This window comes from Pholcus phalangioides, unplaced genomic scaffold (genome assembly GCF_987345545.1).
Source record: "Pholcus phalangioides strain wild (caught in Gottingen) unplaced genomic scaffold, Ppha-v1.0 ptg000007l_1, whole genome shotgun sequence".
Taxonomy (NCBI): domain Eukaryota; kingdom Metazoa; phylum Arthropoda; class Arachnida; order Araneae; family Pholcidae; genus Pholcus; species Pholcus phalangioides.
The window spans coordinates 56,754,767-56,777,744 of NW_028301600.1; the positions used below are offsets into that span (position 1 = coordinate 56,754,767).

Sequence of the window (22,978 nt, forward strand, 5' to 3'; positions counted from 1 at the left end):
CGAATGGGGGCCCTAAACCCTCCTTTTTTGAGCATAACTCTTTCAAGAGGCTCCCAAGAAAAACGCCTGCCCTGGAGCCTCCAGAAAGCACGCTACGCGATCTTGGCTTTCCTGCCACTTAGTTGCATGTGTATCACAGACCTTCTACTGATTTTCACAAGAGTAAATTTCTAGTTTCATAAGATCAAGCCCCAAGCCTTCACATGCCAGCCTCCATAGGCGGAGATAGAGAAGTCTGAGGGGCACGGTCATTATTGCTGGGGCGGGGGGCACGATGATGATGTCAATTCATATATACATTAGATCAGCCGACTCCACCTTTGACTCTGGGGGGGGGATGCCCTCCCACGCCCCCCCCCCCCCGTATCTCCGCCCATGCCAGCCTCTCGCTTGTAAGGGCAATACGAGACTATTATTTTGAGTGTTTGTGCGTAGTGGGGTGAAGAAATGTTAACTTTAGGGTATTATAAGGCTGGTTGTGCGTTTATTCTACGAAATTAAATCCATTGGTAAGCTACTTTCGTGAGTTTTCTGATCAAAAGATGGAACCACAATCGTAAAACTCTTCAATGTATTTCATATTATGGGTATATAGTTGTTGTGAATTTCAGCAACAGATGGCGCTAGAGATTATAAATGGGGAGGGGAAAGAATTAAGCGCGGGATACTCATGTAGATAGTTATATGATCACTTGCCGCTTTCACTGATCGAAGCTCTGTCTACTCATTCAGTTCAGTCCGTAGTTGGAGGCTGTTTGGAGCGCGCGCGTTTTGTTTTCGTGTGTCGCGTGCAATCCATGTGGTGGCCATGAGAAGACTTAATATCAGTAGGTTGCTGGCTCCGGTAATTATCGGACTTATCGCACTCAAGATCGTCGACAGTTTGCAAGTGCATAAGAAAGGTGAGTGATTTCAGAACATACAATTATTTCAGTTACGTATCGAATCAAATTTATTTCATTAATTTCCTTCAAAAAATATTACAATGATGCCCAAAATTTTTTAAATCCACCATGTTATCGCTTATTTGGACAAGGTTGTCTTTATGAAGTAATCTGATTGAAATTTGGCCGTTTATTATGAATTTTCAACCAACGCGTTTTGGTCAGTTTATGAAATGAAAAACAAAACAAGAGACAATTGTTCAGATAAGTTGTTGCTTAGGTTAATTGTTCAGACCAATCGGGAGATCAGTAATATCTATAAATCACACTAACATATGATCCCGAGCTTTATAAAATCACGTACGTATTTTGCTGAAGGTACTAGATCGTGAATTAAGTTGGTCAGAAATTATTAGCTTTTTATGCATCGAATGGGATGGAGTTGGAAAAACTATGTAAGATATTTACAAATAACACTCAGTACTGGCAGGGGATTTTGATTTGGGGGGGGGGGGGCTATGGATAGAGTCAAATGCCTGGTAAATTGGTGAATATATTGTTTGAACTTGTGGAATCCTTAAATTATGGTGTCCTAGCCAAATTGCCCATGCTGGAATTTGTCCCAGAGCACTTGTACATTCGCGAATAATCGCAAAGAATTACAAGTTGCAAGAAAACCTGGCAGCGGAGAAGCTGTAGCTCATCAGCAGCCTAGAATTCAACCGGTTCAGGATCGGAGTAGCCTACTGTCTGGGTGTATATAAGCTTTCTGGAAAAATTGCAAAAATTTTTTCTAATATATGTACGTGACCAAATATTAGATTGTCTCACATAAACTTGTGACTAAATTAAACTTGGCGAAAATGTTTCTTTAGTAATTTACATAGTAGGCCCGTATACGTTGTATACGGATGTACGCAGACACGTACTAGTTGAGAGGCGAATAATAACATAGTTTGTAGATATGAGTTACATTCATAAATAAAAAATCCAGCGCAAGACAACGTCATCTTTATTACTATGACGATACCGAATTATATATAAGTTTTACATCTTTCAAAATATTTTTGATTGTTTTTGTACAGGTTCTAATTTTATGTGTAATTTCGGTTTTCGATAATGAAGAGTTTACAGTACGAGAACCGAAAAAGGTAAAAACAAAACTGAACTTTTTATTGGCTTTAACATTCATAGAGATAGAAAACTTTCTATACAAATTTTAGTGGTTACAAATCGTTGTTCAGCTGTGGATGTCGATTAAATTGACAATTGCATGCATAAAATATATCGCAACAATAAAAATTAATAAATGTAATTTAGTGTTTCCAATTCGTGTAAGAATAACTGTAACAGTTTTTGTTGATGTTAACTAAATGACTAGAGAATTTTTTTTCCTTGTGCAACATTACATTCAAAGGTATGTGAAAACTATTTGGAAAATTAGTTTATACTGCTGAAGCCTTTTTTTTATCATATGACCATAAACTTTATTTATCCCTGAAAGGAATTACAAAACAAAAAATAATAATTAAAAAAAACCGGAATAAAATATCAAAATTATCAATGCGTCAATGTTACTTGAAACATTATGCATCTACAGAAGTGCCGGGGTTCAAAAACCGAGCTAAGTAACTTTTATGAGTTAAAAAAAAGAAAAAAAGCTCTTCGGTGTGTACTTGTGGCTTAATTGTTATAACATGAAGTGGAAAAAAGATTTAAATGACCGTGCGTGCCTCGGAACAGAAAATAACGTCGCCGCATGAGCTTAACCCGCTCATCACATGAACGGAATCTCTTATGGACGTAATGTATCGGTTGCCGTTGAAAGTTTATCACGTTGGCTTTTATAATTGATAATTCCGTAAAGAAGAAAATAAGAAAAAAAAATCTCTACGTGTGTAAAATTACGAAGATGAATCTGATGATCGTCCTTCAACCCGGATAATGATCGCAAAAGTGATAACTGTCTTCTCACTTCTACCGAAGATTGCTTTCTAAATATATTTCTTCACTTCATATACATATTTATTTCTTCCCTTTCTTTGTCACTTCTCAACCTTCTTGTATTTCCCTGGCACCAACCACACTTCCAGAAAATTCTTAAGAATGGAAAAGTCGGTCTCTGTCGTCGTTTCCTGTCGGTATTTCTAAAAACCATCAAAAAATCATTTAGATAATGAGTAACCAGTGGTCGTCGGCGTGTTACACCTATGGGTGGATGGCACTTGGAAAAAAAATAATAATGTTGCAACTTCGATGCAGTTTGGTGGGCTGATCCTTGTTTTTATTGGCTGCGCCCATGAATATAGAAAACTTCTCTAACGGAAAAATCAAGCGATGGTATGGTGGGAGCATTTTTTTTTTGGATTGGGGGGATTTCGTTCTTACGGCTTATGGGATTCATCTGCACATGAAACGATCAAGAAAAGAACTCCATGCACTCCACCTATTTCTCGGAGAAGCAATTGGAGCAGTTCTTCTGCATTTTCTTTTCTCATTCAATTGTTCAGCAGTTCTAACTTGTTCTACTGAGATGGGTTTCCGTAAAATTGTTTGGCCCAGTGCTCGTATATGCCGAAGATAAAATAAAAAGTGGTATCTCGGTACTTGTCAGTAATTATTCGTTCCGAAACTCTTGAGTACCGTGATTTTCTACGAAATGTGTATAACCAGCAGATGCCACTACTTCGAGGAAACTTGATTGTATAGACTGCATGTGCACATTTCATTCATCAATAATGAAACCTTAAGAAAATGGAAAGGGTGGTTTGTCCCATTTTTTCAGGAAAAAATTTCGATTTATGTACGGCCATCTACGCTATCTATAAATACTTGAAAGACTATTTTTCATGAATTAATTTTCGAATAATTATTCCTATTCAAATTGCTCAAAAAAAGACTGCAAATAATACGCAGTGGAACATAATTCGCATTAAGAAATTCCGATGCTCTTTCAACGTATAAATCCGGGGATTATGCGCAGGAAATACTTCACTTCATAGTCCATTGAGTCGTTTTCTAGGCTGTAAAAGAATCGTCGTTCATAAGTAATAAAGCTCCTTAGAATTTAGGTTTTTTTGTGAATTTAGTGAAGAGCATGCCGAGACTTCTTATTCTCTTCGAAATGCGATGAGTTTCAAAATAGGAAAATTAGTGTTTTTAAATTATATCACACGTTACGTATGAGATTATTTATCATGAATTTGAATGTGCAGCATGTCCTTCTAGAAAATCCAATACATGACACGAAGAATCAAACAGAATTTAAAATATCAAATATACCCACCAGCAGCACCCACGGTATTTTATAGGACGGGACGGAACACTTCCAGAATTAATTCAGATATCAAAATTTTTCACATGAAGCTTATGCCAAGTACTTACAAGACTAAATAACAGACACGACAGATTACACCTGCAATTACCATTGAAATTTTCATTAGAGAAAACGTCTTTTTGCCAGACGTTGGAAAGATCTCTCTTATATATTTTATCGAACAAACTATATCACTGTTTACAATTTGTAAATTACAAATTGTTTTTTATGGCTTAATGCCACATTCGTAAGGCTGGGCGCACACCGGTTAGACAAGACAAGACAGCTGTAGACAAGCTTAATCATTGTTGTTCAGATTGATTTGTATGGTGCAGCGCACACCTGTTAATCAGACAAATTGAAACATTTCATCATACAAATCAATTTGAACAAAAATGAATATGTTTAGCTAAAGCTGTCTTCTCGTGTCTAGCGGGTGTGCGCCCAGCCAAATATTGTACATTATCACATAACCTATTGCAGGGTGATAATGTTGTTTTCACAAATTCCAATGTACTAGTATCTTCTATGCAAACACCCATTACATTAGAATATAGTCGCTCTCTACCATCATTGAGACAAAGATTATCTGTTCGAAAGAATTTGAAGTTGAACAGTTGAATCGGTGTTAGTTCAGCAGTTCGCTTCCTCAGTTAATATTCAGTGTGGTAGAACTTTCACATTTAGATGGTGTAACGTGAGATAGAATGCTTGGACTGCTGGAAGCAGGCCAGAACCAGGCGCATGTATCTCGGGTGTGCCACAAAGAGTAATCTCAAGGTTGTGGAGAAGGTTTTCAGAGGAAGAGCAGGTTATATACCAGACGCTACAACACAGGACGCCCTCGTGCCACATTGGTGAATGGTGAGACATATCTGGCCTCTCGATTAACATCGCGGGGAAAAATACCGAGAGGATTCTTATTAAAGACTTCCTTTTAGAAATAAATATCGCTTAGAATTAAATGCATTATCGCGATATGTTTACGACATTTTAAGTCGTTTAGCTATTAGAATCACAGAATGTTTCGGTTTCCCAACTCTCTTGAACGCAAGGAAAAGTAAAATGTCTGAAACAAATTGGTGGACCACTAACTTATGTGGGTCTAATATTTTAATTTAGATTTGCAGGCAATGGCGTTTTCGGGGGGGGGGGGGGGGTTAATCGGGATAATTACCCCCCCCCCCAACGAAGAAAACTCCACACTGAAAGTGAAAGAAAAATTTGCAAAACATAGCCCCCACTTGGGATTACAAACTCCTCTATGAAAAAAACTACCCCTCAGACAGTCTCTCTGAAACCACCCTTGTTTGTAGGTGCTGCAATAAAATTTTATTGGTTGAGAGAATAAATGTTGATTTAATTAGAATGAAATCTTTAAGTCTGCAGACCACAGGTTGAGAAACACTGGTATTTTGTGAAAAAATGTGAATCCTGATCAAATGTAAAATCCCTGATAAGAAATTTGATTCCTGAAATAATAACGCCAAGCCGCGGAACTTCGGCTATTTGACCATACCATTGGCTATTTGGTTCCATCCTTTCAAAGAAAGATAAGTAAGGCGAGCCTCCAAGAATAGAGAAAATCTATTCTTGGAGATCTATTTTATAAAAAAATATTAAATTTATCAATAGAATTGTTGCCAATGCGTAAAAATATATTTTTTCATTTTGTTTTGCTGAATTCATGCCATTTAATCCAGCAGTTTACCGTTATTTTCTGGAAAAACCGATATAACGGTCAAACATGCATATTAAATCAGTAACTGAATCGGTCACAGAAAAATTAATCAAATCTATAAATCAATTGAAGAAATTCGATCGATAATTCTGCTCAATTAAATTGGAAGAAGTGATTTTTATGAAATGACAAATCGCGAGATTATACGCAGTAGAAGAAAGAAAATTAGGTCGATAATAAATTTTATCTTAATTACTTTACTATTTGGACGTTTTTCTTCGATATGTCGACCTATTGTTGCAGTGTGCATTGACTGACGATGCACTTTAGATCAGATATTTTCAACCTGCTGCTGTTTGCGAGCACCGAAGAGTGCTTCTGCTTGGTTTAGTGCTCTCGAGTTATTGATTGACACCTCAACCAAACGTCCCATTCGACTTGCATTCAGATTGCTATCATGTTCATTTAAGTTTAAGCATGTTTTAAAGTAACCCTGTGGATACACTACCTGTGCTCATGAATAATGACTACTCGCGACTCAGAAAAAGGTTGAAGATCCTGCTTTAGAACACGTGTCACTCAAAAATGATGAAAGAAAAAATTTTTTCTACTGTCGAGAGTTTTCAAAATTTCCAAGGCCCAAAATGGTCAGTGCCAACCACGGAAATAACCGAAAGATGGATTTAGTGGAAAAGTGATACACTAAGAGTATGTATTTATTTTTTTCTTTCACAGAAGATAATGTTTGCAATTAAGTTTCCTTCCAGTCTGGTACTAGAAACATCACTCAATTCCTTAATTGTCGTCTTTTCCTGGTTGATGTTTGCTTTTTTTTTCTCTGAACGGTTCCCGAGTGATCCAATACATTTACTACTGTAGGTACTATGTTCTTTTGTTAAAAAGGATGTGCTGTTCTTATCGATGTATGAAGGTGCTATCTGCCACCGGTATACCAAGTCCCGCTTCTTGTTCAAAAATGAGAAAGGAAAGGAAAAAACTGGTCTTCACCCAACAAAGCCATTGACGCCATGGAAGGCTTCCACTCTGGCGTTGTGCCAGACAGTTTATGTCATCCCAAGCAATTCTCAACTTCCAGCGCAACAACCCCCTTTTTTCGCTCTGGATTTTTTGTTATTTTCTATTGAAATTTTTCTTTTCGCGTAATCTTCTACCTTTATTTTTAGGTTTTTGATTAGAGAGAAAAAAAAACGTCAGAAGTAATTAAGTGTTGAAGGGTTTAGGGATGGGCATTCTGTTGAGCGTGCTTAGCATCCTCTTTGATAGGCATTTCGTGTTGGTTGGTGAAAGAATGGATAATTGACAATATAGTAGTGTCACCTGAATAGTGTCTCTTGACGAAGGCGTTGGCTAGTTTTGGAATGTTTGGCATTTTAATTAACATTTAATTTCAGCTTAGTTTGCTAGCGCCCGAGTGGTGCAGTGGTAAGATGCTAGTCTTCGACCCTGAAGGTTACCGTCAGGGTCCACGAGTTTTATTCGGGGGATAATTGATTGCGTATGGTGATATGACTTATGATATATTGTTCCGAATAAAGTCTTTCACGAGCACTCGAGATCACGAAGCAATTTGAAGGACAAAACAGATTCTAACTTACAGAAAAGTGATTTCACAATACACGCTAAACAGTGCTCCTGACATACGGCTTCTCTAACAAGAGATCTCGTATTCAACTACTTAACAAAATGCTCCTTAGTTCCATTTTGGCGGCGCTTATACACAGCCAAAGAAATGTTCGAGAAAGTTCTCCACTATTCTCGCTAGATCTCATGAATTTCTTTGGCGTCATGGCATCGCCAAATCATCGGAGCTGTCATGAAACCTCGCCAAGTTTGTTGCTAATTTGGCGAGATTTACAGAAATGCGTTGATTTCATTTTTTAATAAGAAAATAAGATAATGACTATCTGCAGGTGTTAAATGACATAATAAAGGATAAATTACGACTATTTACATAGCTTTCGTAACACATATATACAGGGTGCATAGCAAACTGGGTATGGCACTTTACTGGTGAACCATTCAGCCTAGAGGTGAACTTTTAATTAGAAAAAGTTTTCAAATAACGTGTGTAGTACTCAGATATGTCATTTATATTGCAAGGGGCTGTATAGTTATTAGAATAAAAAATTAACTTTTTATACAGTCTCCCCGTGTGCCCCAAAACCAAATTAGAAAATTGTTGTCCTGTCTCTCCCCTGACGCCTACAAAAAAATTCCACGTTTCTAAGTGCAATATTCAGTAAGATATTCGAATTCGGAAAACGGAGGAAATTTGGAAAAAAAAGCAACTCTAAATGCGGAAAAACCGTTTAACCCGCATTTAACTGTTTTTCCCAAATTTCCTCCGTTTTTCAAATTCGAATATCTCTGTGAATATTGCACTTTGAAACGTGGAACTTTTTTTCGTTGGCATCAGGAGAGACAGGGCATTAACTTTCTAGTTGGGGTTTGGGGCACACGGGGACTGTATGAAAAGTTAACATTTTCATTTGAATAACCGTACACAATCCCTTGAAACATGAATGACATAACTGGACACTACACACTATTAAGAAACTTTTTCTAACTAAAAGTGTACCTCTAGGATCAACAGTTCGCCAGTGAAGTGCCATACTCCCTATATATACTCCTACGCTGCTGCTGAAGATGAATTGGTGCAGTAAAGTAATGTAGTTTGCTAGATGAAGTGAAGTGGGAGAATGGCGTAAAACATTCTTTGTCCTCACGAAAGTCCTTATAATATGTATTCATGCTTTTTCATGATTTTTTTGCATGGCGGCATTTAATGGCAGTGCCGTAATGAAAGCAAAAATGTACTCTTATTTGGAGCAAACCTACATCCGGGCGGCGACTTCGTTATCAGGGCCGTCTCAAGAGCACCAGAGTCCCTCGGTCCAAGCCATTTTTTTTAAGTCCCTACCAGGCAAATTTACATACAAACTCCTCGCAAATTTCACCTACATCTCATTTTTGTGAGGCCCCCCCCCCATTCCCTCGGGCCGTGCGTTAAGACGGCACTGTTCGTTATGTTGCATGAGTGGTCAAAGAAAGATAAAGGGTGAATTCAGCACCCAGTGCACTAGCCTCACCTGTCTACTTCGGGTTTCACCCCTGTATGCAACAAAACATTTGTTGTAAAATGTGATTATGAAGATTAATTCTCAAATAGGAAAAAAAAATTAGAAAAAAAAAATTAACCGGGCTTTGTCATGGTCACGGCCCCAAGTCTGAGGGCTTTAAATACGTGCCGTGTGATATTCATTGTCACAATAAAATCGGTACAAGCTTTGAAAATTTACTGGAAACATCTGACAGTGAATTCCTGAAGATCTTGTTAGAGCTGACAAACAGGAGCGTCGGAAGTGTTTTAAACTTGTGGGCATAAGTTCTAGGATGTTCGTCTCCGTATTTCTACGCCAATGCTGAGGATGAGCAGGGCCGTCTTAAGAGCATCGTGGAAGGGGGGGGGGGCAAGTGATTTTTCCTGAGGCCCTCACTGGCAAATATATACGCTCACTCTCGGAAATTTCAACTGGGTCTCATTTTTGTGAGGCCAGTGGTTGTGCTCGTGCGGGCCCATGCGTTAAGACGGCACTGAGGATGAGCATCCACAGCTCCTGGATCCTGCGCATAGACTAAAGATATAATAAGAAGGGGAATAAGCAAAAAAGTATTCCCTTGTGAAAGGATACTGGTCCCCCTTTCCTAAACCGTTCAGAACATCCGAAAGCTGCGCAAGTGTTGGCCATTCTAATCAAAAATAAGACAGCGCGGCGTGTAGATCGTCATACGAATAGCCATAAGGAAAGCATTGAAAGCGAGATTCCCTGACCAGCCTTTTGACCGGAGTCACGTGACTCCGGATCTTTGCTTCACATTGTAACCCCTCGCGCGCGCTCTATATTATTCTTACTTTGTGGTCCTGCGCTGCTGCTGAAGACGAGTACCCACAGTCTCCTACCCCGGCTCCCACGCCACTGCTGAGGAATCGCTTTGCTTACTTCATAGCTTTCTTTAACCATAGCCTTTTACTATCGGACCTGAGGCGATCACCAATAGATGGAACTCAATATGTCCTCGCCAGTAGTACCGTCCGTGCTGAAGACGAGGAAGGAAGTAGAACACGACTTTCTGTAGAGGGGAAAAGATTTTTGACCCAACCCAACTCGATCGGTAATAAATTACTGTATGGCGATACGACTATGGTTGGTGTGCTGTTGAAAGAAAGAAAACCTCAAACAGTCTAACAAACGTCGTAAGAATATCTAAAACAGGCGCCGACATGAAGAAAATATTGGAGGAGCTGAAAGTTGTTGGTCGTCCCGTATATACGTGACTCAGCATATGCAGGAGAGAGAAGGTGCATTGCATTGTTTTTCTTCAGGAATTATTAGGAAGGGCTCAGCCCCCTTACAAAATTTGTTGTGGGGGCTCAAAGGGCCTCAGCCACTAGGTTTCGGCGCCTATGATCTAAAGCCTATCGTCATATAATACATTCGAATCCCATTATAACGAATTCCAACAGACCGGAGATATCACTTCGTTACAACGAAATTTCGTTATAAAGGAATTCCAGGTTTTTGCATTGTTCCCATGTAAACGTATCTAGGGGATTAGAAAAGTATTCGTTAAAACGAGTTTTTTTTCGCTATAACGGTATTCGTTAAAACGCGATTCGACTGTTCCATTGGAATGCGTAGTCGCCAAATCATAATGTAATCGGGGGAAGGGAAACTTACGTATAACGGAATTCTCTAGGGCGTACTCGGGGAAGAGAGCATTGCATTGTATATTCATGGCTCAAGTAGGCTGAGCTTCCAGGTTACGGCTACCGCGACTGTAATCATCGGTTCTTATATATTTTTGAAGAAATAAGCCGGACCTTCATCATCACAGAGGTGGCAGTATTCCCAACCGTTTTCTAACTCCGACTTAATTAAGCGTGGTACCCCGGTTTTGAAAGGTAAGACACACACACACACATATTTTATGTCAATAGTTTGTTCCTTGTTACGCTGATGACAGCATTATTGGCTGGGTAGATAACTTGCTTTCGTCAGCTGAATACCTCTAGGTTCTAGTCAAAGACGGGAGGTTTTTGTATCAGTTGAAAAAATGGCTTCAAATTATACGATATGATCTTGTTCCTCAATGGTCATTCTTGATTTTTTTTAAATTACCGATAGCAATCGTAAAATTTCTGACAAAAAATTATTTATGCACTCGTTTTCCGAGTAAAAACGAAGATTTATGAAACCAACTATATATACGTGTATCGCATTTCTTGGAATAGCACCGCATAAACGCATGCTCCCAAAGCGGGCAATATTGCTTCCTGAGGAGCGATGGAGTGTTCCGGAGAGACGGTAGAAATTCTGGGAGTAACATAGGCTCTTACGAGTTGACGTAAGTCAGGGCGAGTGATGAGAAAAAAACATTCTGAAAATGGGGGTGGTAGAACAGAAAGTTTGGTAACATCTGCTCTACATTGTGAAAAAACCAATAAAAATATGTATGAGCTTAACACAACAGTCACTTTGGTGTATGCACAATTTTTCATGATAAAATTGAACTTCCATGTACCTACTATTTTTATGTAGTCCACAAACAAATATATCTTTTATAAAATATTTTTAAATACTCAGAACGAATTCTGAATAGTTGAAACGATCCAGCTAATTGATATACTATTAAAGATATACGGCAATGTTCATACCCAATTTCATTAATATTGTGGAGTTTTTCGAAACAAAAACTAACGTACGTGTCCCGCAAGCCTCTAGAATTATATTTTCAAAAACATAAGCGCTGTGATGCTTGTTCGAATTAATACAATATTTTAAAAAGTCTAGGAGATGGTTTTGGAGATGATACAGCCAGACATTAAACGAGAGCCTAAACACTGCTATAAACAGAGAACATTCACAAAAAAATGTTTCATGCTAGTCAGTGCTGTAAATTGATCTTGTGAAAATTTTCACCCGTCGAATTCTTTTTTTTTCTGAATCGATGTTATGACTACCAATGATTGGAATATTCATGAATGAATGCCATGTTTCAGTCTGAAAATTTATGAAAAGGTTGCGTAACCTACCCTAAAAAAACACTTTGCAATTGTAAAACGTGTTATCCTGAACATATCTGCTTTTGAATTATCTCTATAATAAGTTTATATGGTCGTTACATAAAGCTAGCCTCGGTCCCTTCTCCCCTCCCCGGGATTAGAGCTAGCCCGGTCCGGGCATGAATGTCTACCAACACAAATTCCCTCGACTACAGATCATATGCATTTCTTGTAATACGCGAGAATCACGTTTTTCTAAAAAAAAATAACTTTGATTTTGTTTTAAATTTTGATCTACTTGCTGCGTAATCATTTAATCGAGATCTGTGGATGATTAAAAATCTTCGTAATATAAATTTGTCTTTTACTTTCGTTTGAAAATTAGATATGTTTATTAAATGCAGATTCTTCTCTAAGATTTAGCGTTATTTATATATCGTTAAACAAATTAGTACCAGGATTGCATAAAAAAAACCGCGTAAAAACAAAAGAAGCTCCCGGCCTTAAAATTTTCGAACACGTGATTTTTTTTTAAAGCTTTATAGACGTTTTCTTTTCCATTTTATCCTATACAAGTCCTCCACCCTTTACTTTGACCTACTGCTCGTGGGGCTTACGTAATACAAAAGCAAGAAGTTAGCAGCAGCAACCTCTTGAGACGTATTCTTAAAAAGCAAAGCGACAAGCTTTTCCTCTTTCTTTTGCCTAATTCTAGCTGTTTTTTCTTTCTTTTCTCAACTGGGCAGTCTCTCTTTTCTCTCATCGAGCAATTGCATTCTGCGAAATGCGATTCCAAAACGGTACTCGAGCCCTAGTTCATTAACCACTGAGATGCACGAGAGCCGCTTTCCAGTTAACTCGGCATTAAGTAATTTGATGGAACATTTTCTTGTCCTTTTTCTGGATGGAGGCATCTCTCTCTGTGCTAACTTTTCTCTCTGCGGACAACCAGACAAGTGTGTTTGAGGGTATTAGATCATCAACACGATTAGATGAGAACACGCACATAAATGTAACTTCAAGTGCTTGAAAATTTCTGAATTTTTTTTAATGGAAAATTTCTCTTCATACCTTTCATCCTAAGTTTTTTCCCGCTAGAAACTTTATCCTATACATATAATTTTTGAAACACATTGTGAATAGGTGAAGTGTTAGCCTGGATAATGCTGTATACCTTTCGACTTAGTTTTATCAGAAATATAATTTAAAAAAACCGTCATTTTATGGCAAAGGCTTTATTCGACAGGGACCTACAGTTTGAAGCTGGTTCAAAACGACTTCTCAAACTTCATGTTAATAACGAAATGTTGATCCGGAGGTATGTGCGAGAACCTTACGGGTGTGTCAATGCGATCCATTTCACTGTTCTAATCGTAAAAAAAGTAGGTATTACTGTTGACAATGTCTTGAAAAATCCAAATATTAAATTGCGATAATATCTACAAGTATTATACACGGTGTGTCTTGTACGTCCTAATTCGGCCTTCATTTCATCAACCGTTCGTCGTAGAGGAATAGTTTCAATTTAAGAAATGCTCAAAATGTATTCAAAAATCACTACGTAGGCCTACTAGTTTTGAGAGTGAAATACAGTCATAAAATAAAAATCTAAATTTTTATACAGTCCCCCGTCTTCTAACTTCCAACTAGAAAGTTGTTGATCTGTCTTTTGTGAGGCCAACAAAAAATGCCATGTTCGTTATTGGAATATTCGCCGAAATATTTATAATCAAAATCGGAGAAAAGTTGGCAAAGAACAGCATATAATAGCCCCGAGGTTCTCAAACCTTTTCCATTCGCGGCGCTCTTTTTTCCTACACAATGCTTGCCCGCGGTTCTCCAGAGCAGTTTAACAAAGAATCTCTACGCAAAAAAGCCCCTTTGTCAAAGTTTTTCCGTCACCTGACAAAGGTTGGCGGTGTGCAGTTTGAGAACCCCTGAACTAACGGACAACGCTTCTTTCGCTTATTTATGCTGTTTTTTCCCAACTTTTCTTCGTTTTTAATTCAAATATCACTTCATTGAATTTAAAATTCTAGTAGTATTTATGCAAATATCGCTTCTATAAGCACTTTGAAACATAGAATTTTTTTTTGTTGGCCCCAGGGGAGACAGGGTAACGACTTTCTAATTGGAAGTTAGAGAACCGGAGACCGTATAACAATTTCGATTTTTTTTTTTATGACACCATATTTTCAATCTCAAAACTGGTATAGAGTGATCATTTTTGTACACATTTTGCGCTTTTTTAAATTGAAACCGTACCTCTACGACGAACGATTGATGAGATAATGGCCGAATCAGGATTTACAGGACACCCTGTATAATAGAATCATGCTGAAGCATACACTTATCAGACTGAAGCAAATTTGACAAAAAATATTTCAACGCGAATTTTCCAGCAGTGGCCGTATACGTTAGCGTTTTGTTTCTCGGTGGTGCTTTGCCTTTTTCAACAAACGACCAACGCGTTAGAAGCTCAATTGAAAGAGTTACGTGATTATTTAATAGTTTTATAGTATGGTGCTGCTTTGTGTAAATCGCGCTAAGGGGTGTGAAGAACTACATCAAATTCTTTTTAAATGTTTGACTTATGCAAAAATTTTAGGGGGAGAAAGAACAGCACAGCATTACTGATGTTTCCACATATGATTTTAAGTCGTTGTTTATTAGTCCCTGTTTATTTTCTTTACTTTTTCACTTTGGCTTCACCTGTCTCGGGCACATCTGCAGCCTAGTATGTCACGGACTTTGAGACAGACACGCGATTTCTACCACCACCCACTCGTAGTCTGAGCTTACTTGGCTCTTGGAAAAGAAAATAAGAGAAATTTCTTGGAATATATAATCTTTAGTAGGAATATATGTTTTTCGATGCTAGTTTCTTTTTCTTCACGTTTAAAACCAAAGAGAGAAATATTAAGCATCTTTTGGCTGCTAAAAATAGTTTCAACGCCGTAACTCAACTTCATCGTATCTAGGAGCTTTCCTCCGGGGATCGTTTTCATACGATTGCAATATGTATAATGCCAAAATGCCGTGGGGAAATTTTGTTGTTCGATTTCGCCAGATGCATATGAATTATGGTTTGTGTACTCTTTTTTATGCACAATTTCCTCAGACACCGTTTGCTAAACGGAACTGAAATGGGGGATCATCTCTTAACCCTTAGCGGTCCAGATATAGTCCGTTGCTAAAGTTCGTACTTTGTTGTACCCTCTCCCGCAATGAGAAAAGCCCCTATATGGTGGCTCTCGGGTTTTTGTGGATAGCTCATAAATTCTGCTAAGAAGCCGAATTCCCATGGACCTTTCTGTAATCGTAAACGGGGCGTTATAACAATGAAATATTTTTTCCTGATGCGATCCTACGTTGAGTCGACATAGACTTAGAACCTAGACTTAGATTCTCGTTTTTTTTCTTTCAACCAGCGATTTATTTTCAAGTCGAATGAATACATTCTTGGAAATTCCAGTTTTTCCATCCTGTTCGAGTGTAAGCTCTATCAAGAATAATGATGCAAAATGTTCCTTTGTCTATGAAATGATGTATCAATGGTTTTGAAATTTATGCAGTGGAGACCTTGACAACGATATTCTGCTGGCTAAGAAAAAATATCGTTGTAGAGGGATTATCGCGTTATATCGAGAGGCAACATTGTCATCACGTGCCACCAAATTTATGCTGCTGTTGGCGTTTTTTTCTAATTCTGCGTTGTTAATACCATCAGAAAACGCACTTTGAAGTATTTATTCGTCGAGAAAAACTGTAATTAGTTGATTAATGAAATTAATTCAATACACAATACTAATTCAACACTTGCCCCTGTAAAGAAGTTTACCGTATTGAACTTTTGTGTTATACAGAGAAAGTGGCATTACCAACAGCTTTATCAACATTTTCGTTGATCATTTGGTGCAAAACACCGATGTTATTAGACGCTCTTAGAAGAATGAAAACAAGTGTCGAAATTAAAATTAAATTCAAGACTATTTTGAGTGAAATATAAAAAATATCGTTGTAGCGGTTTCAAAATATCTTAAAAAAATTATGAGGGATTTATCGTAGTAGAGGATATCGGTGTACGAGAGGTGTTTAAAATTAGACTGTAGGAAATTCTAAACAAGACTTGAAAAAATATTGCTGTATAGAGGTTTATCGCAATATCGAGTATCGTTGTAACAAGGTTTTACAGTATTTTACATTATCTTACAGCAGACATCTCCAACCCGTTGCTCGCGAGCACCACAGTGCTTCCTGAAAGTACCCAGCGTGTTCGATTTCGTGCTCGTTCCAATTAAACACTTTGTACAAATAGCATTAAACTATTTAAATCATCCTGATTTCATGCATTCGTATGCCAAATTTTCCATAAGGGTGCTCTTCTTTTGATGATGGGTACAGGCAGTGCTCGCGACTGGAAAAAAATGTTGAAGATTTCTGCCTAAAGGTTCAGAAGCTCGAAAAATATAGATATCAAGTTGCAGTCAACAGTGATTCCTCGTGGTTTTTGAATCATCCCATTCTTCTAAAAAATGAATTTAAAAACCACTTGTATTTTTCAAGATCTTTCACTGCAGATTTCATTGGTCGATATTATATGAATTGAAAATCTTCATTATCGTAAAACACAATTTTTTTTATCGTTGGTGTTCAAAATCATTTTCATCAGTTCATCCCGAGGCTCGGAATCGCGGACTTTGTTTGGCGTGTTGCAGGATCACCAGGACTTAGGCAGCTAACTTTGAGAATAAATCGAGACATTGCTCATAGTTTACATTGGCAATGAAGTGGCTGAAGCCAAGTCGTAAACTTAGGACAATAATCTGATTTTAACGTCGAGAGGAGTGTGTGTGTCAAGCAGATACTTCAGCAGACAGCGAGCCCTCTTATATTCCACGCTACAACCGAACCTCTTAACGCGAACGTTGTTCCAGTCACGGATATGTCGATATTTCTTTTGCAGTTTGTCTGAGATGCCATATGTCTTCCTTTTTCTGTATACTGCTCGGAAGTTGTAAAGTTTAAAAATAGGTCCAGTGCAATGAAAGGCGTAAAATTTGGTTTCATTGGAAAATTTTTTTGTCACGATTCTCCGTATGATCAATAATAATTTTTGAAGATTAAGTAGGCTACTGTATTTGTGTTTTAACACTTCAATTCATACATAGCAGACATGCATTTATTTAATTGTTTTTGTGAAGATAAGTAATATTTCGATCTAATTCGTCTACTATAAAAGTCGATAAAATGAAACCCGTTTAGGTAGAATTATTATGACAAACCAAAAGTTGGTGGTCCGATGGTGTGACAATATGAAATAAATTAATCTATAATCCCTTTACGTATAAGCTTTTGGCAACAAATATGGATGACGTGTAGTTGAAGTAGCAGAGATAAATCTATAACTGGTATCATTCTTTACGCAAGGGAAATGAAGGTAAGGAGATGAGAGAGCAGGTTTTTGTCCACAGTTACCTTTTCTCTATGTATGTTATAAAATTGTTTTTTAATTGTGAAACCGTAGCGAGGGAGAAAATATAAAAAAATATAATGCTGAGGGGTTTAAAAAAAAGACAGTTTTCTTTTAAGGGGTCAAAAATGAAGAGTCCCGTAGGAAGGGAGAGAGAGCTCGAATGCATTTCTTCCATTTACACAGGGCAGAGATATCCCATCCTTGATCGTTAAGAAAGTCGGAACACGCTTGTGCTTGTTGGAAAAGTCATCGCAGTCTTAAGTATTCACCAGGCTCCGACTTCTTGAAGAGAAGGCGGATGCCGTCCAGCCTTTTATGACTTTAGTTTAGTCCAGAAATGGATAAATGCCAATCGCCATGGTGACTGAGAAATTGGTGCCGAAAATTTTGTTGTGTACTTATCAAATTGCAGGCTGAGAGTAGCACAAAATGTGTGGAATTTATAACAGCATATCTGCCAACATGAAAGTGTGTCACCATGCCCTGAAAAAGTTAAAAGTTGAACTTTTGTTTGTTTTTTGAATTGTTTTTGAACTTTTTTTTTATGTAAAAATATTTTGTCGCCTAAAAATTTTTCTGGCTCCTAGATTTCTTTGTGATTTGTCTAGCCCGGGCCTAGTCCCCTACTATGGCACATTAGGCAAACTTCATAATGACTAAGTGACTCACTGTGTGATTCTGATGCACAACGCCTCATGTTGCGAACATTGTTGGGATGTTTTGCACGAGAAAAAAAAAAAAATGATACGAGGTTCTATATCACTCATCTTATGGCCCTTGATCTTCCACTATGTCTTTCGTTCAGACCTTTTGAAGAAAATGCTCTAAAGAGACATACATTGTTATTCAACCACATCCTAACACAGGAAAGTATGTTGGATTTCTGAGTTGTGATATCTTTACGCAGCTTTCTCAATGTGTCATTGTTGCGAACTGATCTAAGTTTTTATTTACGGATGGTATCGACCTACTCTTAAAAGCCGGATACCTGCTTTAAAGCCTATTTGACTTGTTAGCTAACAAAGTACATTCTGGCTGCTTTGCTCAATTTACCACCATTAGATACACCCTTTCGCCTGTCTCGGAGCCGGAACTAGCGGGAAGCAAAAGAAGCATGTGCCTAGGGCGGTAATCTTGAAAGGGGGTGGTAAATTTTATTTAAAACAGAAAACACGTTGTAAAATCATCTAATACTTTTACATTGGAGAGGGCGGAAAATTATGTTTGGCCCAACCCCCAGCAAAAAACGCAGTCACGGCCCCGGTCCGTCTCAATAAATACACTCAAACGGGTTTTATTTGATCGACCTTTGACCCTCATAGAATTCCATTGACTTCAAACGGCAAAGAGTTCATTTTCTTTTTAGGAAAATTATAATGACAGAAATGTTTACATGAGATTACTAAAGATCGTGGAGTACCTCTTTTTAAAATTTACGCTAAGCTCTTTTAATATTTATCCCGTTAACACGACTGGACGTATGTTATAGCAAACACTGGATTCTATCCAAACTACATAAGAGAAGACTCATGAAAGAACTTTCATGAAAATAACAAAAAAGAAATCTCAAAGACCGGCAGCTTCTAAGTGCCGTTTAGATTTTTTGGAGAGCTTTTGAAGAGGGTTGATGATAAATTAATTCCATACCTCGATATTTAACTCTCGTTTCATATCCACAGCTTTTGATCGTGCGCGGGTCGTAAAAATACATTCCGTATAATTGGAAATGTTTTCTTTTTCAATTTTTTGCTCCGTCATGGTCATTTCTCTCGAGGTTTTGCAGTCCGAACCCAATCTGAAATATTTTAAATATACACGTGTACGAAAGAATTCGAACCTATAAACTATGGATCTAGAATTTTGTAGGATAATCAAGTATTTGGTTTGGCATGACATTCATCTAACATTATACAAATACAACGCCACAACAGGCAAATTGCCCAACGAGGTGGCTGACTTAAGAGCATCATGGATCCCCGAGCCATTTTTTGGAGGCCCTACCTACTACTGCTACACCACACATGCACCCCGCCCACACAACCCCCCCCCCCGCGGAACCCCCAACGAATCGGTACATGCGGGAATGTGCGTGTACGTGTAGTGAAACCTGACGTGAAGTTTTTTTATGTTTCTCTGTAATGCTTGTTATGTGTAGTGCTTCCATCTGCCACCAGTTTTTCTAACTATGCGTGAAGTGTTATGATTGAATGATTTATCGTTGTAGGACTGTTGCTCTCTGTGGCGAGACTTTTTAACGGGGAGATCGGCTCGCATTTGCGCCTTGAAGTTGGGAACCACAGAAAACCATCTTCAGCCGACCACCACTGTGGGGTTCGAACCCGGATCCTCGCATCGCGAGTCCGTCACTATAACCACTCGACCACCACAGCGGCTATGTGAATACATAATCTCTCCGAAAAAAAAAATCAAAACGAATTTAATGATGTAGAATGTGTATAACGTTGTAAAACATGAAATCGAATAATGATTTCATGCGGTTATTTATGTTTGTTCTCTTTCATGCATTTTAGTCATTTATTTCACGTTTAATAAATTTGAATATTTTTGTGCATTTATGATGCATTGGATAGAGGAAACGCAATATTTAATAAAAATAATTAAAATATTCCGGAGAATTCTTTAATATTAAGCGTAGTTATAATTCATCTCCTAATTTTTCCCAGACTTTATGGAAAGACAAATTTTTGCCTACAACGGCCCGATGTTGACCACTATCTAAAGCATAGTTTCCCAACCTTTTTTGTTCCATCGCCCCCTTCAGAAATTTTTTCTCCCATCACCCCCCAACGCAATCTAACCCATAGGATCCTATGTTAAATCCGTAGCTTCTACCACCCCCCTGGAACATTCCATCGCCCCCAGGGGGCGTTAACGCCGACGTTGGGAATCACTGGAAATATGCGAGTGGGCTTACTTCACTGTACTAGTGGTTTCGGTTTAGCTATTTATTATTTCACGTACTCTCATTCAGTTTCCGTTAAAAATCTTTATGTAACGTGCAAATGACTTGGAAATACGCATTTGATGAGAATAGCACGTTTAAAATTTGTTTTAAGATTCAAAATGGAGAAATGCTTAAAACAATTACACCGGAAACTCATTGTTATTACATGTATTTTTCAACCGATGTAAAATTTTTGGAAAAGATTTCAACGGATGTATCTTTAGACTCCCTTTTTTGTGGTTAAGTTGAAGTTCCCTATTTTATGATTGTACAAGAAGTGAATTTGTACCAGATGAGTAACATTGAAGACGCATCAAGGAAATGTTAAATACAGATTTCTCACTTGACTTCGTGCCAGATTGCCACCATATGAGTCAATTCTAACGATAATACGCATATGTATATTTCAGCTTGTTTTGGGTGTTCACTGTCGAACATTTTAAATGCTTTTGTCTTCAGAATCATTTCTGCATTGTTTTTGTGTTTTTTTGGAGTCTTTCCCATTCATTAGTTTCCATGCGGTGGCATTTCCTTAGGTGTATTCTTTAAATCGGGATTTCAACTTCACAGGATTACTTACGCCTCGCTTTCCGGAAGCAGAAAGTGAGCCTTATGCGAAAGGTTTTCTCTTGCGGTTATCAGTAGTGAGATCTTGTGGTTTACTTGAAAAAAAAAAAACAATGGAAAGAGTCTGTTACAGTTAGTGGCTTTGCATACTGCCATGACTATCGTGATGTTCTTCAAAATCCGTCAATATCGGTAAAATGGTGATGAACTGTATTGAGCTGCTTATATCTTTTTTGAGGGCGAAACTATACAGTCATAACTCGGAAATTGTCAGAAATAGCTTTGCAACTTGAATTCAGCGAACAGAGAAAGAAGACGAGTTTTTTTTGATTGTATAGTAGTTGATTGGCAGCGCACGCGACAGCAAATTGAGTCTTGCGTAATGTTCTATTTTTTTTTTTTTTATCGCAAGCCACTTTCGCTGTTACTTGAGTGCGGCGTCCGTTCACAGGATGAATGATCGCAAAAATTCCGGCATTATTAAATGTTTCAAAACAGGCAGAGCCTTCAGAGATACAAAGTGGTCTCCCCTCTTCTTGCCGAACCTTCCTAATTCAAGGTTGAAGCATCAGTCTTGTGACGTGCTTGTGCTGTCTCTGGAGTGTATTTGAAACGGGCCTGCTGCTGGGTTTGTGATACTTTTGGAGCTTCTAACAAGGCCAGTGGCGTTGAAAGGAAGGGCTTAGGACGTAAGCTGCCCATCTGCTGGTGGCATTGATTCTTTTTTTAGTTGACTGGACTGGTGCCAATTTTTTTTTGTCGGAAACATATACTCATTTCTTATGTTATCGCCTAGTGGTTTCTTCAGCAAAATCACTAGTTGCATCGTTTACTCTTTGGTATAATTGAAATTGTTATTTCCACAAAAAAGTAATTTTATCCTAGCTAAAATTTCCGCTCTTAATGCTGTGCCAAGTTATTGCTCTTCATAGTTTTACGACACTGTTCCAAAACGTGTTTTTAATAAATGGATTCAGAACGTCTTTTTTGTGAAATAAAAAAGGAATATGTGTGTCAAAATGTTTATATATACACGCCTCCATATTTGCCCGATTGATGCATGTGTTGGTTCTGTACTTGAAGTTATCAAATCTAATATATGATTGTATATTGTGTGAAACTAATCCCGCAAACATTTTGGGAATTGAATACGAAAATGAAAGAGTTCACTCTTTGTTCATCTCAGTCATGGAAGACAAGAGTGCTGGAGTTTTATACAGTGTTGAGCATTGTATCTACCAACTTGGATTGACAACCCTGGGCGCAAGCGTGTTGTACCTACATCCGTTAATGGTCAGGTGATTAATATTTCGTTGGCCGATGCCGCGAAAATACTCAAACGAAATAAAAGGTTGTGATATGGTATGAAACTTGCGTAATCTGTCGTATTACGCAAGGGTGAACCCGTAAGGTTCTCGCACATACCTCTGGATCAACATTTCGTTATTAACATGAAGTTTGAGAAGTCATTTTGAACCGGCTTCAAACTGTAGGTCCCTGTTGAATCAACCCTTTTAGTCATAAAATCACAGTGTTATCAGAAATATAATTAAAAACTAAGTCGAAAGGTATACAGCATTATCCAGGCTAATATTTCGCCTATTCACAATATGTGTTTCAAAAATTATAAGTATAGAATAGAGTTTCTAGCGGGAAAAAATTTATAGGATGAAAAGGTATGAAGAAAGAAATTTTCCATTAAAAAAATTCAGAAATTTTCTAGCACTTGAAGTTACATTTATGTGTGTGTTCTAATTTAATCGTGTTGATGATCTAATATCCTCAAACACACTTGTCTGGTTGTCCGCAGAGAGAAAAGTTAGCTCAGAGATGCCTCCATCCTTATTTTTTAAGGCTGATGACAGACGTGTAGTGTAACTGGTATTGCCGACCACTATTGTGAAATATGGCAGAATTTTCTCGTCTTAAAATTACCGGGTAATAATGAGCTTTGTTTGGTTCTAACAGGACGAGAGATTTCAGATATTGGCGATAGATTTAATC

General features: G+C 37.9%; 1 protein-coding gene across 1 annotated transcript in view; it reads left to right on the forward strand.

Annotated features, from left to right (window-relative positions):
• Window positions 1-711: 711 nt before the first annotated feature.
• AdamTS-A (ADAM metallopeptidase with thrombospondin type 1 motif A) overlaps window positions 712-22,978 on the forward strand; it is a 228,653-nt gene continuing 206,386 nt past the window's right edge. Inside the window, exon 1 of the mRNA XM_089233594.1 lies at window positions 712-902. Coding sequence (XP_089089720.1) covers window positions 809-902 — 94 coding nt within the window. The 5' untranslated portion in view covers window positions 712-808. The remainder of the gene's footprint in view (window positions 903-22,978) is intronic.